Source organism: Heptranchias perlo, chromosome 7 (genome assembly GCF_035084215.1).
Source record: "Heptranchias perlo isolate sHepPer1 chromosome 7, sHepPer1.hap1, whole genome shotgun sequence".
In the NCBI taxonomy this organism is placed as follows: Eukaryota; Metazoa; Chordata; class Chondrichthyes; order Hexanchiformes; family Hexanchidae; genus Heptranchias; species Heptranchias perlo.
In genome coordinates, this window is record NC_090331.1 from 37371664 (window position 1) to 37389523 (window position 17860).

Here is a 17860-nt window from a genome sequence, read left to right on the forward strand (position 1 = left end):
TTCTCAGCGCTCTGAAATCCCGCCTTTTATCGGACGCTCCCTCCGCTCGGCTCGGCTCCTCTCAGCAACTTATAAGTTCAAGGTTGTGATCACCACACCCACTAGTAAAGTGTTCTATCATCAATCTTGTCTGAATGTCCCAGGAGACAACATAATTCTATGACTACCTCCTTCATGAAGAGTAGTCGATGAGTGTCTTGGTCTATGAACACAGCTGGTTGGGTGAGAATGGGTTAGGCACCAAAACAAGCAGAAAAAGAGATTACCAAGAGCAGTTCCCATCTTTTGAATTTTGCAACTGAAATTGTGGCTCTAAGAAATCTGGAGATTAAGGGCTGGATTTTTCTCCACTGTACCATGTAGTGATAGAAAATGAAGGGAAGTAGTGAAGAGAGGTCTAACTCCACATCCTCACCTTTGCCAGCACCATGAAGAATTATCCTGCTCCCCTGCCTCAACAGAGACTTTGACCACTTGTCCCTTGACCACCCTATTGCATTTAAATGAAAATGCAGAGAGCAAGGCCCAAGAAACCAGCAAATTTTCCTGCCTTCCACCTCAGCTACTGCTGACCCAGAGATCGCCAGGAGAAGGCTACTGGCACACCCAGGGGCAGTGGTGGCTAGCTCGGTATTACCACTATTGGAGGAAGAGGGGCTCGTAATGACGACCTCTTCCTCTCGTTTAGACCCTTACACAAAGCTAGAGGGTCCCCAGCCCAGTAAGCTAAGGAATAATTTATAGTCACTTGAACAATTAGATGGGGCGGTGGTTTAATGGCTCATCTGAAAAGTGGCACCTCTGACAATGCAGCACTCTTCCTAGACATACTCAAGTTCTATATTGGTTTTCACCCCATATCCTTCTGACTTATAGATGAGGGTGCTACCCTGTGCCAAGCTGACACTACTCAAATTGATGAGATTGAGGAAAGATAATAATGATTGTAAATATGAGCTAAATAGTGTTATTACATAGAACACAACCTGGGAAAGGGACGTGGGGGTACTACTGGAACCATCAGCACATAAAACAAACAAGAACTTAGGGTATATAGCCTGAGATATAAAGCACAAATCCCAGGAAGTGACATGTGCTTATACAAAGCACGGGTCTGACCCTATCTGAAGTACTGTGCACAGTTCTGGTAATCATACTACAGTGGCACACCCTGGCATTGTAGAGGATATAAAGACTAATTTTGCAATCTTATAATTTTGTACTCAGTTTGCAGCTACACTCGTAGGAAGTTCAGATCAGAAAATTGGTGCTACAATGTTGTACCCCCTTGCCCATCTCTGAAATACGCTCCCTTCAAGCATGAATTCTGTGCTGGGAGCCCAGGATCCACGGAATTACCCCATTTGAGAATGCAACTGAAGTGATACTAATAATTAAACATGAGCTATGAGGAGAGGCTATGCAAACTGGGAATGTTTGCACTGGAGAAAACAAGGCTCAGGGGAGATCTTATTGAGGTACTCAAAATTCCAAGGAGTGTAAATAAATTATGTTTGATATAATCACAATCTCTACAACTAGGAACACAGACTCAAACTCAAGAGAGAAAGGAATTAGTTTAGAAGTAACTATACCGAGGCTGGTGAATATATAGAACAATCCACCTGGGGTGGCAGTGGAGGAAGATGTTGGCAAATGAAAGAAGGAACTTTGATAGATATTTGAGAAATTATGGATGCGAGAGATAGAATGGTATTTTTTTTTATCTTTGGAACTGGTCAGATGCATTGAAGTAGTCTCTACATTCTATGTTCCTATGTAAGACCATTTATTTCAGCTATCTTAAATGATTGCTTTAATATATATCTCAATTTGCCTAAGGAGGAATTCCTTTCTTGCAAGATAACAGCCCCAGGGAACTAAAGCCCTTTAATTTCGTACCTCCCTGATAAGATAACTGGATTTTATCGTGAACAAAATGAGCGAGTCTTTTTAGATTTGACCTCAAGTATCATGTCAGTTTACATGCGCACAGGAGAATCGTCACAGTCCGAATATAAGGTTAATTGTGATAGAGATCTAGTTTCAGCGAATGTAGACAGCAGTTGGCCTTTAATGCGGACGATGGAATACATTCGGAATTACTCCGTTCGGACCAAAAGCTATAAAGACGAGCGCTGAACACAGAACAAAGTTATTTCTTACCAAGATCGTTTTAACAGGAAGCCGTCGAAATACGATTTTTCCAACGTCTTAATGAAAGCAACAATTTAACTCTTTCAGCCCCAAAACGAATTGAAACGGTTCAACAGATGGCCATTGCGCCCTGTAGAAGCGGTTCGTTAAAGAATTGATTCTGAAAGACGTCTCGGTCGGATTTTTGTTTAGGGTGTGCAAAAAAACCTTTTCATGAGAAGTAGAAGTCATCTACTTTAGAAACATTTGGCCAGCTATCATTCAGCGTTGCATTTTCTATCTTATTAATTAAGTTATTTAAGTCATTTTGCTACCTGCTGTGTCAAGACACTTTCAGGTTTAAAAAATCTCATTCAGTGTCCTGCAGTGCTGTGAACAATGCTGAATGCGCTGAATTTGCCGTGCAGGGTGAGGGGTTATCTGAAGTTAGAACCGAAAATACCGAGTCCCTGAGCAAGCATTGCTAAACTAAATTCAGACCGCATTAATATCAGCCTCTATACACCAGCGCCTGGTTAGAAAACATTACACAAACTTTCACTGAACAATTCATTCAAATGAGTTGTTCTATTCAGGGGCACTGACCCTTCAAAATTCATTTAAAAAACCACTCTTGTGTTGTCGCGTCACACCAAAATAGAAAAACGGAAGGCACCATGTGTTGACATATCTTACTTATCAAATCCTAATCGAACTGCCAGGCAAACAAGCACGATGTTTACTATCAAATTCAAACCGTGAGAAGACAGGAGTAAAGGGAGCGTGGGGTGGGCTTAGCGTGGCTTTAGCGCGTGTAAAGTAGCCAAAAAGCGATCCACAAAATAAAATCTCATGAAATGTCGAAGAACCAGATTCATTTTCACTTACATCTACCATCCTTTAGAAACAAGTCAGCGAATAAGTCACGAATTTAAACACTCGGGCGTTAACTGTACTAAGAATAAATAGGATGATCAAACTATTTGTGTGTACCTTGCGAGTGAATGACAACGGAGTTGTCCGTTCTCGTTTTTTTTTAATGAACATGATAGAATTTATGGTATTGCATTTTTTCCAAATAAACAAAACTATGAAAAAAATGATAGATCGAGTTTGGTTGGTAGTTTGACTTGGTGAGAAAAGAAAAGCAGATCCTTCTCTTTTCAGAACTAAGCACATTTCAAGGATTTTAAATGTAGTCCGTTGAATGTGTATTCCAATCCTCATTATTACCTCCAAACAAGTGAAGGTATTTTTTTACGAACCCCAAATTCGGAGATAGAATTCATAGAGTCAGCAGAAAATATAACGGATACTTATTGTATAAATAGATCAGGACCGAATAAGAATGGTTCATATATAGGTTTACATGTGGCAGAAACTCCTGTTAACATTAGAATTTCCTTAGATCGGACTTGCTATTAAGTGATTTGACTGTATTTACTTTCCATCATTGAGTTTTAACTCAAAATAAAATCCAAACTTTTGATGCTAAAAATGTATTTTCTCTCGAAAATGCAAGCTGAAGCATATTCTAATGACATTGATCGTTGCTGACTAGGCTTGTTCAGTCTTCTAATTGACTTCAGAGATAACTTTGTTTTTCCCTAAATTAATAATTCACTGCTTGCATAAATCTAGTAATAAGGACTTTGCCAGAAGACTATCAGAAATTAACTTTGCTCTATCGCACCTTTTAATGTCTTGGTTTCATGTTAATCTCTGCAATTACATGAGGATGGTAGTAAAGTGGATACGCATGCCAGAAAATAACTGAAGAAAGTGTCATTTGATTTACAAATCAAGATAAATTGTTAACAGAGATAACACTGCTATAATTTACCATTTGAATTTAACTGGTATTAATAAATAGTACTGCCTGAATTTCTAACACAAAATGAGTATCTTGTCTTCCAATTAATACAGCAGTGTTTCATTATGATGCACATATAGGTCACCATCCATCTTACTACATTCTTTTAAAGCATATGATTTACTTCAAAGGTGCATTGTTACAAAACAGAAAGAGTTATCTCAAATTAGGAGGCACACAACAGAGTCAAAGGCTTTTATGGACCATCCAAAGTGCTTTTGCTAACCGTCGTGCCAACCCGAGTTCGCCAAAACGTTTGATGAGGTACAGTTCGACCTCCGATATGTTTGTATTTACAACAATTTATTTAAATAGAAGTACATGTTTTTTTTGTATCTTGATTCACATTAAACATCTTCCTATTCGAATCACCAAAACTAGCGCCTTAGCCCGGGCCTAACATTATTGTATTTTGAATGTATTAAATACATGGACAAGTTATTGGAAATAGGGCAGCACGAGCCCAACATCAACGGGGTTAGTCAGACTGTAAAATATGTAGGGAAATACATAATCTAAAATGCTCATTGTCTGGAAGTTGATCGGTATAGTTCAACGTATCTTTTTTATGCAAGTCTTGAGCAGAATTTCACAGACACGTTGTACCTATATGGAAAATAATTGTACTTGTTTATTTTATTACTATTCTAAATCAAATTTGGCGCTGTCCTTTAGCCCCCTCTTCCCGGGGCGGCACTGGGATTAGCTGCTTCATCACCAACCTCATAAAGAAACGCAGCTGGTTACATTTGGTCAGCCTGACACTTGCTGTGAAACCACGACAAGAATTTCATCAAGTTGGCAACAATAAAACAAAAGAGCAACAAAAGAAAGAAAAGTTTAATGGAAGTTTGAGAACTTTTTTTTAGCTTTTAAGGTCCATTCTGGTAAGTTAAGTGATGGCTATCGGTTCTGTTGGAGGAGGGGCGGGGGTGGGCACTGGGACATAGTTGATGATAGAGGGTGTGGAGAGGTTTGCTCTTTGTGATGGGGATGTGTCAGGAGGCTCATTGAATATGCTGATCTGCCCCTCGTGCTGTACTGCAGCGCCAAGGCTTGACCCCGGTGCTGTGCCGTACCAACACCGAGCCGCCCTGAACATGTATAACAGGCACAGTCCCCTGCATCACCACACCGGGAAATAACAGTAAATGAATGCCATACGTTTTGAGATAAATAGCAAATAGGTATTACATCTGACAGATTAGTAAAATACAGTACCAATGAACTCTGCACATTATTGACATATCTAACTGACCAAAACAATGTAAAATATAAAACATACTTTCACAATTTAAATTCAGTACAGATAAAATATTGATTTATCTATTTGGGGGAAAATAACGTAAATCAGCGCCAAAGCAAACGTGCACGAAATTGAGAGGGGAAAGCACACAGAAAAAAAAATGTATAAAATCTTTTCAACTTATTTCATAACCGACTTAATGTTGTAGAATTAGTAATTTTAATTCAAAATTCGAAGGAAATTGAACCAAACTGATTCAGTAAATTGGAATGGAGAGCTAGAGATTTCTATACGTGGCCGTGCCAGTATTTTGTGCTAACCTATTGTTTACAAGTACTGTGCTAATAACGGTTTAGTGGGGTTTGCAGACAGCTCCCTGTTAGAGCAGACGGCTCTGCGTTATGCTGCTTCCAGGGCCTCGGTGCACAGAGCTTTAGCGCTGAGTGGTTTTAGTGCAAACGCAATGTCCCGACTTTCGAACACGCCTTTTCCCAGCTAGCATCAGGAGAAAAAAAGACAGATCAAGCTCTACATCAACCAGGTTCCACAACCTTTTCTTACAAAGCCAGCTTCAGCAGGAGCTGGAGAAGACTCCAGCACAGGGCTGCAGCATGGCCGGCCATACATTATTACTCTTTCTCCTGGTAACTTTACTTATAGTTCAATGCAGCTCAGAAGGTAAGAAGGTGCATAAGTTTGGCAACTTCCTATTTTTTTGTAGAAAAACGGTTTACATCTATACTATCATATCTATTCTAATGAACTGAATTATGTGTGTAATTTTGGTTAACGTGTTATTTAGGGGAAATATATCTTTGCAGTGCTTTTGGAAACTCTTAACATCATTATAGTATGGTTGCAGTGTTGTTTCTGGTATTTACGAAATTTTACTTATCATTGATTTTGGAATATTCTGGAAGGTGTTATTAGCCAGTAAGTGATCTTTTTAAAATAAGAAACCTTGTTTTAATGGGCAATAAAACAGCCATGTCCCGCAATTTAATCAGCACTTAACTCTAACAGATCTTTTGAATTCACATCTACTTACACTATAAAATAGGACATGAAAAAAATGAATAAAGAAACCAGCAGAAAGTACCAGGTAAAAGTGATGCGTGTAAATGGGAATCTTATGGCTAAATTCCGCTATTCACAATAAACCGCAAGTCGGTTCAACAGAAGTTCACGATTTACCCCTGTATCTAAAATAGTTTTGTAAGTAAAAGAACAGATGAGGTATATTTTCATTCGACGAGATGAACCATGCATCAGGTGAAAGGTTTTACTGTATTTCCTCACAATATAACTCAGTAAACCGATATTTTCTCCATTACACAAAGCCCCACTCAGCTACAGATTTGAAATTCTTCTTGGCGAACTTTTCCTGAGTTTTCTTGTTGCTAGGTAACATGGGTGGGCATGTGACTAGCAGTCATGGAGAATCTGTTAATTGGTCTTGTGTTATTAATCTGGCTCCCAGATACCTTCCTTTTCTTTACTGTACAGTGTTGTCGGATTCATCTTTTACTTTCCTTCAACCACCGTGTGGTACAATGAGACTTCGCGTCCCTTTGTTTTCCAGGGGAGGTGTTGGAAATATTCTAAGTGCACTGTGTCTTGGGGACTGCTAGTACGTTGCTGTGCGGTGCTCAAGTGCTCTAACTGTAATCTCTTTCCGTGCCCAGTGTAATCTCCTTAGAGTAAATCAAGTAACTAATTATACTACAGCTGCTCCAACAGCAGAAATCCTGTTTCAGAATGCGCTTCTATGAATTGCTGGGTTTCCTAAAAGTATGCAGCATCTGTGTCTAAAAGGTTAACCTGTACAGAACAGTAACCGTTTTAACTTTTACCTTTAGTTTAAGGAAGAACATTTACTGTAGGTGAAAAGTACCTGCTAAAGCTTTTTATTCCTGGGACGGGGCATATAATCTTTAATTGGTGTGATTATTTGTTGTTTTAAGGATTTTAAATGAATGGGTCTAAAGCACATGCTATGAAAAATAAGCTTTGAGTCCTAACGACTGCACTGTGTGAATTGGTCCTGTTATTTACTTGGGCATCTGTAGGTGACATAATTAATTATACTGAGTCAAAATGTTTGTCTAAACACAATGCATTAGGCTACATTTTCAGAAAATATATTTAAACTGGACAATAGTCAGGCACTCTAATGATCAGGACCAGATGTATTTTTATCTATTGAAATCCCGGTGAGCACTGACTTAAGCTGCAATTATATTACACATACCAACCTGAGGCTGGTTCGTATTTGAGTGTACAATGGTCACATTGAAAGGAGTTATATCACAACTTAAATTTTTTGAATTTTTCAGCAATTTCAAAGCTGAACCCCAGATGTGCATATATGACGGATGGCGGTTTAATGACACTCACAATCATGTGTGCACATGCACATCATACCAAAAACAAGTATCAAAAGTAAAAGTGCAAACTTATGTAAGAAACTTTTGCTGAACATACAGGGCTATATGTACAAAAATAGACAGCTTTTTCGATATTTTCTTGTTACTGAACCACATTATTGGCTGTTCACCCAGTGTTTTGCTGTACATCCAGAACTCCAGGATACCAGAGTTATACTGTCACCTGTGAACTGGAAAACAAGTTTGAAATCCCTTAGTATTGGAAGGTTTCATTCCTCCTACATTAATGCTATATGGGGTCATCCTGGGGTAATAGTGCCACTTTTACATCGATGCGAAACAGAAATCACTTTCTGAATAATGCAGATGTGTCAGTATAACTGTTCAAAACAAATCTAATTGGTTACATTAGTGTCAGAACAGTATGTCCAGTTAAAGATGATCTGAATGGAGGACAAAAATATGTTGACTATTTTGTTTATTGCTTCAATGTAAGTGAGGCCAAAACAATCTTTTCACTCTTTTTATTATGTAAGATTAGTAGAAATATATGCATGTCACATACAGAATAATAAATATTTTGGAGTGATTGCAAAGCAGCAATTCATTCAGATGATATAAAAAGGGCTTTATAACCATCTTCTGGACCCTGCAATGAGATTAAAACCTGAAAATCCTCCTAGGTATCCATTTTTTAAAAAGTTTATTGAATATATCAATTGATTCTCCTATGGTATTGCTTATGGTAAGTCAGATGATATGCTGTTTTATAATAACAGGAATGATATACTATGTAACACAAGATATATTCTGTTGCTAAATTGGAGCTGTGTTTAAGTTGGCTTACCATTTTAAGGCAACAAAGTCTAATTGTTGTAAGCAAACACAGCTTGAGGGCGGAATTTAATTGCTGACTGGTAACAGAAGTTTGCAGACAGGAAGGCACTTGTAAATTTCCAGCTTCAGCTCAGAAGAAAAAAACAGCATGACGTTATCTTTTATTATACTTTTGACACATTGCAATGTGATGTCTCAAGTGTGATAAACATTCTGAAAATGTTATATGTACAAGTCAATCTCCTGTGGTTTTTCTCAGTGAGTTAGAGGAAATGCTATTTATAACAGTAGGGGCGCTATGCTGTATAAGGCACAAGGAATTATCAGAGCCATTGATATACAATAACTGAATAAGTTATCACAAGGCATTCTGGAATTTTTACTAGTATTTCATGATTTGTCCATTTTTCTGTGAAATTCAGTGGCCTAGATTGTTGTTATGTTCCTTTACCTATGTAGTCAATTTTTATCTTTTACCTTTTTCAAAGCTGAGAATTCACAACAAGATGGTAGGCAAGTATTTCCAAGTTGGAGGTAGGTACCTTGTGTTTAGAAGCACTGGTAGGGGAGAAAGGGGGTGGAGTTTGGCAGCACTGCAGTGGATCCTTAAGGTTGGTCTAGGGTTTGGAAACATTGCAGGAAGGTCCTGGTTTTTGGCAGGACAAGGGGGACCCTGGATTTATTAGCACTGAGGGAGTGGTCTTTCGGGTTGACAGCTCTGGGGTGTGAATTCTGAGATTTGGCAGAACTGGAGTCTTGGTACTGGAGTTTGGCAGCACAGGGGTCCAGGGCTTTGTAGTGCTGCACAGGTGGCCCAGGGAATTGTCAGTCCTCCATTGGGGGTCCTGAGGTATTACAGCAGTGGGTGAGGGTCCTAGGATTTTAGCAGCATGGTGGGTGGTCCTGAGATTTGACTACTAATGGAGTAGTCCTAGTGTTTGCTGGCACTGTAGTGGGGGCCTTGGAGGTATATATTGGGGAAACCCTGAGGTTTTGCAGCATGTTTGGATCCTGGTTTATTTTTTAGCACTGAGGGGATGGTCTTGGGGTTTGGAGGCACTTGGTTAGGAATCCCCTGGTTTAGCTGCACTAGGGAGAGAGTTCTTGAACCATGGGACCACTGTAGAGGTCCTGTGGTTTGACAGCACTGTGAAGAAGAAACTTGGAATTTGGCATAACTGGGGAGTGGAATGAGGGTCTGGCACATTGAGAAGAGGATTATTGTGTTTAGCAACACTGAAAGTGTAGTGGAGATAATTGGAAAGAAGTTTGTAGGACAGCTCTTCAGGGGCAGTGAAGTAAACATTTTGTGATTAGTTTTCAGAAAGTAATTAGAGCTTTTAGACATTATAACAGTAAATAAACACAAAACTACTTTATTAAACATTGCTTTTGTGTCAAAAATTACTCCATAAAACATTCAAAAGGTTGTGTTTTATGATTCTTTTTGGGACTTCAATTTCTATAATTTTATATATAGATGATTATACCATGAACTACGAACAGGTGGTTCTATTTCATGTCTTTTCTTGCAATAGTAACTGTTATGGACTATAGCAGTTGACACCCAACATTTTATTGACTCATGACAACATTTGCATTGAACAATTGTTGCTGTAAATTGATGAAGTGATAATGAACAGTGGATCAGCAAGAAATAACACTAGCTAGAATAGGGCACTTTTCACTCTGATGGGGTTTTTTTGAATAGCTGCCTTGGGTAGATTAAAAAAATGGCATTTTCTGGACATGCCCCAGCCATTGCTTTTGACTAAACCTGACATGCTCCACAATATCTTTTATCAGCCTCAGCTCCTGACCATGTCTTATCTACGAATATTAAGGATTTCACAAAGTAAGAAGAGCTTAATACTTCAGAGTTTCATTATCTTTTCTCAAGGTCCATGGCTCACAGTCATATTTGATAGGTAAGATTAGGGCCCTAATAAGTGGACTCAATGGTTAAACTATATTGCCACCATTCCAGATCTTGTATATGTATATCTGACTGAGGGATAGGACTGTTATCGATATTCTCATCCTGAGATCCTTTCAGCTGTTGTTATCTCTTTGCAGTTGTGCTCTAAGATATTTGAAATGAATTATTTGTTTTAGATCCTTTTTTATCAGGTAGCATTTTACACTACAATGGTCACAACAGAATAAAAATGACTTTTTGGCTTACCATCAGGCTGTATTTTTTAATTTTGCCAATGTTTTCCACTTCATTAGTTGCATTGTAACGTATTCAAAGAAAATGTTGATGAGATGTGCGGACAAACTCAGCGAATTCTAAATCTTTCTGCAATGTTGGCTCAGTGGTAGCACTCTCACCTCTGAGTTCCAAGATTGTGGGTTCAAATCCTGATTTAGGACCAAAGCAGATAGGGGTCGAGTCTCCTTGAGTTTTATCAGTGAAATCCTGGCAGAATCAGCCAAACCAGCCCAAAAGATCGGGGAATTTTAAACGTAAGTGAATTACGCCCAAAACCACTTACACTCGTGTTTTCTGCAATCTTTTACATTGGTTCAAGATTCAATCAGACCCCCTCCCACAAAACTGGCCATGCCCCCGGTTGAAATTGCGAGATTCTGCTGATTACACTGGCTTGGGAAAGCTCATCAAATTGCGCACGTTATCTTAGGCGCACAGGCACTAGTAGGCACGTTTTAAAAGTTTTTTCATATCAAAAAGTATTTAATTTACTAAGAAACTGACTAGCATACACCAATGAAACTATTCAATGGTTCAGCATAGTTTTTTTTTTAAGTCATTTTCAGTGATTTTAAATCAGGCTACTTACAGGTAGAGGACTGGACACCCTTATTAAAAATGCTTATTTTTGGTGATAAACCAATTTTTAGCTGTATCAATAGAACTGTACCAGGTTACCACTCTTAAATACATTAAGGAATAATTTTTAATGTAAAAAAAAGAAACAATTACATTCTATTATGCTGCTCAATTGCACTGGTGCATGGAAGATTTAACATTTGTGATTATGCAAATGAACTTTAACAGAAACTTGAAGTGCAAGCTAACCAGCACAATTTCAAGTGCATATTGGGCACAATTTCACAATTGCGCCCAAAGTGGAAACTCTACCCCACAATCTAGGATTATACCTCAGTGCTGCATTGTCATTCAGATGATATGTTAAACTGAGGCTCTATCTGCCTGATCAGATGAATATAAAAGATCCATGGCACTCTTTGAAGAGCAGGGAGTCATTTTGGCCAACATTCACGTCTCAACTAACATCACCAAAAATAAATTATTGGGCCATTTATTTCATTTGCAGTTTGTGGTTGCCTTGTTTGCTAACACAACAATGACAACACCTGAAAAGTAAATCACTGGCTGTGAAGCCCTTTGTGACATACTGAGAACATGAACGGTGCTATATAAATGTAAATTCTTTCTTTAACATATACAATACTGTTGTTTATTCACATAGACCTTGAAGAATTCAAAAGATGTTGACAGGCCCATTAAGATTTTGTAACAGCTTAAGTAAACCTTGGTGCCAAACTCTGTGATTTACTTTCTCAAAGTGGAGGCAATTATAATGTAGTGCTTTGCCACATCTTTCTATGTATTTTCTACTAACTGATCCAAACAATAATGGGACCAAATTTTTCCACCCCTTCTGGCTCACTCTCATTGCAACTCTGACAGCAGTGTGGTAGAAGGGCCTGGAAATAGGCTGGGACCCAGATGCTTGGTCTTGTAAGGGTTGTGGACTCCCTATGTTGGAAGTTCCCATTTCCCCAGCCTCAATGAGACCCAGCATTAGGTTGGAGGCTGGTAGGTCCAGTGAGATGAGGTGTATATGCCTCCAAAAGGCTGCAAGTGGGCCTCACAGAGTCTAGGCCAGGGAAATGGCCTGGATCGCTGAAGAAAAAGTAAGTATTTAAAACCCTTTTTTTAGTATCATCCCTCTTACAAAGGGGGCTGGAGGAGTTCAAAAATTGTATTGCAGATTGGCGGGCACCCAAGATGTAGTAGCGCCAATGCCTGACGACCCCATGCAAACAAGGTGCCCTCCCATACCCCAGCAGGGTCAACACTGCAGGGCACCAGCAGGTACGATCCCGTATAACTGCTGGGATATATTGCTCTTCTGAAAGATGTTCTTAAGGTATATTCTGATAATTTCAAGAATCATCTTATAGATTTTTATTTGTTTATTTGTTCTTGGGATGTGAACAACACTGTCAAGACTTTATTTATCCCAGCTTTCATGGTATTTTTCTGGTACTAGCTGACAAATTACCAGATTTATTGAATTCAGCTCCACAACTTGCCATGATGGGATTTGAACTCATGACCTCTGACTTGGAATCGATAATCATAACAGTTTTTCCCTGTAGGTCAGGTATACAGTATTGTTTCTTCCCAAAGCTTGCAAATGTCATACATTATTTCTGCTTTCTCTCCTTCCTCATTCAACCCAGCAGCAAATAATAGTCAATGTGTATTGTAAGGCAGCAACACATAAGGGGCTTAACATCAACCCCAAGATTTTCTGATATTTTGAAATAGAATTCTGTGTATATTATATATAAGATAAGATGCAGAATTGAATTTCTTACCATTTTTACAAAAGACAACTGTATGACTTATATTGCAGAAATATGGAGTCTTCGTTGAATATAACAGAGCAATAGCATACAATAAAATACAGTGGGCTCTACTTAGGATGTTTATTTATTACACAAAATGTATATTATATCAATTCTGTTGGCCAGTTGATTGATGCGATGGTCCAATGTATGGAATGTTCAAAAATCATCAGTGTCTTCAGTTCTCACAAATTGGTGAATTTCTTCAAGACATCTGGTAGGGCTGATTTTCCTCTATCCCATGCCAGGCACCAGCCAGGCATAGTGCACCTGAGGTATGCTGCACCTTTGATGGGCTAGGATCGCCCTTCACAGATGCACCTCACCTTGGATGTATTAGCATGCCATGCGCACCTCCCCCCAGTGGCAGGTCTGCCCCTGGCAGGGCCTCATACTGGGAACAGAGGACAGAAACAGGAACGCAGTTGCAGGCCTGAGAGGTTTCTAGTTGCTGTTGGAGAGTTAATCAGCTGGAAAGCCCCAAGGCCCAAAGATTACATTGAGGAGGGTAGAGGGGGACCCTATATGCTGCCAGATGACACTTACTCCTGGGTCTGCCTCAGACCCTCCAGTCTGAGGAGAGTCCCGATGCAAGCCCACTACCAACTTTTTGGTGTGCCCTAGCATTTGGGTGCCCCGTGGATGGGTGTACAGGAAAGTGAGACAGAAGGGCCAGGAATGCCCCCCAGCCCCTCGCGCCTCATTAACATGAGAATGCAAGCACAAGACTAGTAATGTCTATTTGGGTAAGTGCAGCAAAGTGGGAACAGAAACCTGACATAAAGGATCTCTTTCCCCTTTTCCTCTTTGCTGCACTTGGGACTGAATGGTTTCCAGGTGCAGCAAAAAAAGAAAATTAGCTCTGTAAACTCTTCCAAATGTTGGTGGTAGTAGCAGACAATTTTCATTCTCATTTATTTTCTATCACTTCAGCAATCATTGACTGACAGATCATCAATGGCAGTCACAGGTCCAGTGCAATCTGCTGTGTTGTTAATGTCAATCAGCTGGCTAAATTCTTATAATGGTGGCACCACTTTTTCCACTACTCTAGCACATTCTTCATCAGGTACTGGTCTGAAGGCAGCTCTGACAAAATAGTTATTTTTCTTGTAGGTTTCACACCAAGGCAGCCAACAGCAGGTGAACTGCATCAAAAAGATAAAACTGTGTGGCAATTTGTTACCAGGAGCTCCCACTTCCATCATCAGCAACATGTAAAATTTTAACCTTGTGGTACTGTTCCAAGTGTTTAATTGCACATTGATCCATCAATAATGCTGTGCTTGGAAGCAGAAAAAATAGTTTGATATTTGTAAAAGTAAGATGTGGAAATGCTGTGCAGCTGTCCAGAATGATTGCATGTTCTTGATGTCTGGATTTGCCCTGATCATTGATCCTCTTTAGCCGTTTGAAAATATAGTTAGGTTTATCCAAGCATTAGAATGTGTTTCATGTATAATTTGGACTAGATTAAGGTTGATTCCATAGAAGAAATCTGCCTGTTAAAGGCAAGTTGTGTTTGACAAATTTATAGGGTCAGTATTTGCTGTGAAAATAATGGCGAGGCGAACAGCGCTCACCATTATTTACGCGCAAATCAGAAAGCAACTGCCGGCAAGCATACGTGCGCAGTTAAATGTGAAAATCCGGAAGTTGCTGTCTGAGATGCACTACCCCTCCATCAGCTTCGCGAAAATGGCATCTTGCCTTCTGGCTCCCCATGCAAATGTATCGAACGGCATGAAGTTCCTCTACTGATGTCATAGATACGGAGGTTGTCCAAGGTGGAAGATGGAGTGTAATGTAGAGAAATGTGAAATTATCCACTTTGGTAGGAAGAACAGAAAAGCAGAATATTTTTTAAAAGGTGCAAAATAAAGAAATGTTGGTATCAGCAGGATTTGGGTGTCCTTGTACACAAATCAAAGAAAGTTAACATACAGGTACAGCAAGCAATTAGGGAGGCAAATGGTGTGTTAGCCTTTATTGCAAGGGGGTTGGAGTATAGGAGTACGGAGGCCTTGCTGCAATTATATAGGGCTCTGGTGAGACCACACCTGGAGTACTGTGTACAGTTTTGGTCTCCTTCCTTAAGGAAGGATATACTTGCCTTAGAGGGGGTGCAACAAAGGTTCACTAGATTGATTCCTGGGATGAGAGGGTTGTCATCTGAGGAGAGATTGAGTAGAATGGGCCTATACTCTCTGGAGTTTAGAAGAATGAGAGGTAATCTCATTGAAACGTATAAAATTCTTAGAGGGCTTGACCGGAGAGATGCTTAGAGGCTGTTTTCCCTGGCTGGAGAGTCTAGAATTAGGGGTCAAGATAAGGGCCGGCTATTTAGGACCGAGTTGCGGAAAAATTTCTTCACTCAGAGGTTTGTGAATCTTTGGAATTCTCTACCCCAGAGGGCTGTGGATACTCAGTCATTGAGTATATTCAAGACTGAGATTGATAGATTTTTGGACACAAAGGGACTCAAGGGAGAAGGGGATAGGACAGGAAAGTGGAGTTGAGGTAAAAGATCAGCCATGATCTTATTGAATGGCGGAACAAGCTCGAGGAATCATATGGCCTGCTCCTATTTCTTATGTTCTTATGTTCCTCTGATCTCTCTCTCTCTCTCTCTCTCTCTCTCTCTCTCTCTCTCTCTCTCTTCCCCCCCCCCCCCCCCCACCCCTGCTCGCTCTCTCCTGATCTCCCACCTGATCTTTACCTCCCTGCCCCAATCTCTCTCATATTTCGGTCTCTCTATCCTCTGATCTTCTTCTCTTTGACCTCTTTCTCTCCTTAATCTCTTTCTTTCACCCCAATCTCTCTTCCCCTTGATCCCTCTTTCCACCAATCTTTCTTCCTTTCTCTGCCTGATCTCTCCTTTTCTCCTCTGTCCCTCTCTCTATCTGCCCATCTCTCCATTATCTCTTGCTCTCTCCCTTTCTATTTAACTAATCTTTCTCCCCTTTCTCTCTCTCCTACAATTTGTTGCCCTGGTTGCTCGTTCCCTTTTATTCTTTCTCTCTCCACAATATCTGTCCTCCTGATGATTCGCTCTCCCTCCAGTCTTCCAATCTTTCCCTTATCTCTCTTGCTTCTCTGATCTCTTTCCCCCCCCCCCCCCCCCCCCCCCCATCTCCACTCTCACCTCCTCCTGATTTCTTTTTCTCCTCTGCCTTGATCTGTTCTTCCTCTCTCTGGTTGGGGTGGGTAGGGTGCAATAGCTCAAGGAAAAAAAAATCAAAGATCTAAATGCCCAGGATGTTGTGATGGCCAAAATAAGAAAAAAAATTAAAATGGCCTGGACAGCTAAAGATATGTAAATTTGCAGGCAGGTTGGGACTGGTGAAGAGCAGCAGCAATCCCAAGAAGATTTGAGCAGGGAGGCTAGAGTCAAGGTGGCTGGTTTCATTAGTGTGGATGAGGAAGGGAAGGGAAGGGAAGGAAGCAGGACATGTGAGTGGCTAAGAAAGCAGCTCACAAGGGAGGACGTGGGGCCAGGGTCAAGGAGGGAAGCCGTGTTGATAAAGATTAGCCAGCAGTCCTCAGATAATGAAGCAGCCTGTGCCTGCATGCATCAAGACCTGGACAACATCCAGGCTTGGGCTGTTAAGTGGTAAGTAACATTCGCACCAGACAAGTGCCAGGCAATGGCCATCTCCAACAAGAGAGTGTCTAATCACCTCCTCTTGACATTCAACGGCATTACCATTGCTGAATCCCCCACCATTAACATCCTGGGAGGATCACCAATGACCAGAAACTTAACTGGACCAACCACATAAATACTGCGGCTACAAGAGCAGGTCGGAGGCTGGGTATTCTGTGGCGAGTAACCCACCTCCTAAACTCCCCAAAGCCTTTCCACCATCTACAAGGCACAAGTCAGGATTGTGATGGAATACTCTCCACTTGCCTGGATGAGTGCAGCTCCAACAAAACTCAAGAAGCTCGAAACCATCCAGGACAAAGCAGCCCGCTTGATTGGCACCCCATCCACCACCTTAAACATTCACTCCCTCTACCACTGGTGCACTGTGGCAGCAGTGTGTACCATCTACAAGATGCACTGCAGCAACTCGCCAAGGCTTCTTCGACAGCACTTCCCAAACCCGCAACCTCTATCATCTAGAAGGACAAGGGCAGCAGGTGCATGGGAATACCACCACCTGCACATTCCCCTCCAAGTCACACACCATTCTGACTTTTTTTAAATTATTCGTTCATGGGATATCGGCGTCGCTGGCGAGGCCGGCATTTATTGCCCATCCCTAATTGCCCTTGAGAAGGTGGTGGCGAGCCGCCTTCTTGAACTGCTGCAGTCCGTGTGGTGACGATTCTCCCACAGTGCTGTTAGATAGGGAGTTCCAGGATTTTGACCCAGCGACAATGAAGGAACGGCGATATATTTCCAAGTCGGGATGGTGTATGACTTGGAGGGGAACGTGCAGGTGGTGTTGTTCCCATGTGCCTGCTGCTCTTGTCCTTCGAGGTAGAGGTTGCGGGTTTGGGAGGTGCTGTCGAAGAAGCCTTGGCGAGTTGCTGCAGTGCATCCTGTGGATGGTACACACTGCAGCCACTGTGCGCCGGTGGTGAAGGGAGTGAATGTTTAGGGTGGTGGATTTGGTGCCAATCAAGCGGGCTGCTTTATCTTGGATGGTGTCGAGCTTCTTGAGTGTTGTTGGAGCTGCACTCATCCAAGCAAGTGGAGAGTATTCCATCACACTCCTGACTTGTGCCTTGTAGATGGTGGAAAGG

At 40.9% G+C, this 17860-nt stretch overlaps 1 protein-coding gene across 2 annotated transcripts in view; it reads left to right on the forward strand.

Annotated features, from left to right (window-relative positions):
• Nucleotides 1–5797: 5797 nt before the first annotated feature.
• lrp2a (low density lipoprotein receptor-related protein 2a) overlaps nucleotides 5798–17860 on the forward strand; it is a 268484-nt gene continuing 256421 nt past the window's right edge. For both annotated transcript variants that reach the window (XM_067987326.1, XM_067987327.1), the window contains exon 1: nucleotides 5798–5933. In XM_067987326.1, the coding sequence (XP_067843427.1) occupies nucleotides 5867–5933 (67 nt within the window). In that variant the 5' untranslated portion in view covers nucleotides 5798–5866. The remainder of the gene's footprint in view (nucleotides 5934–17860) is intronic.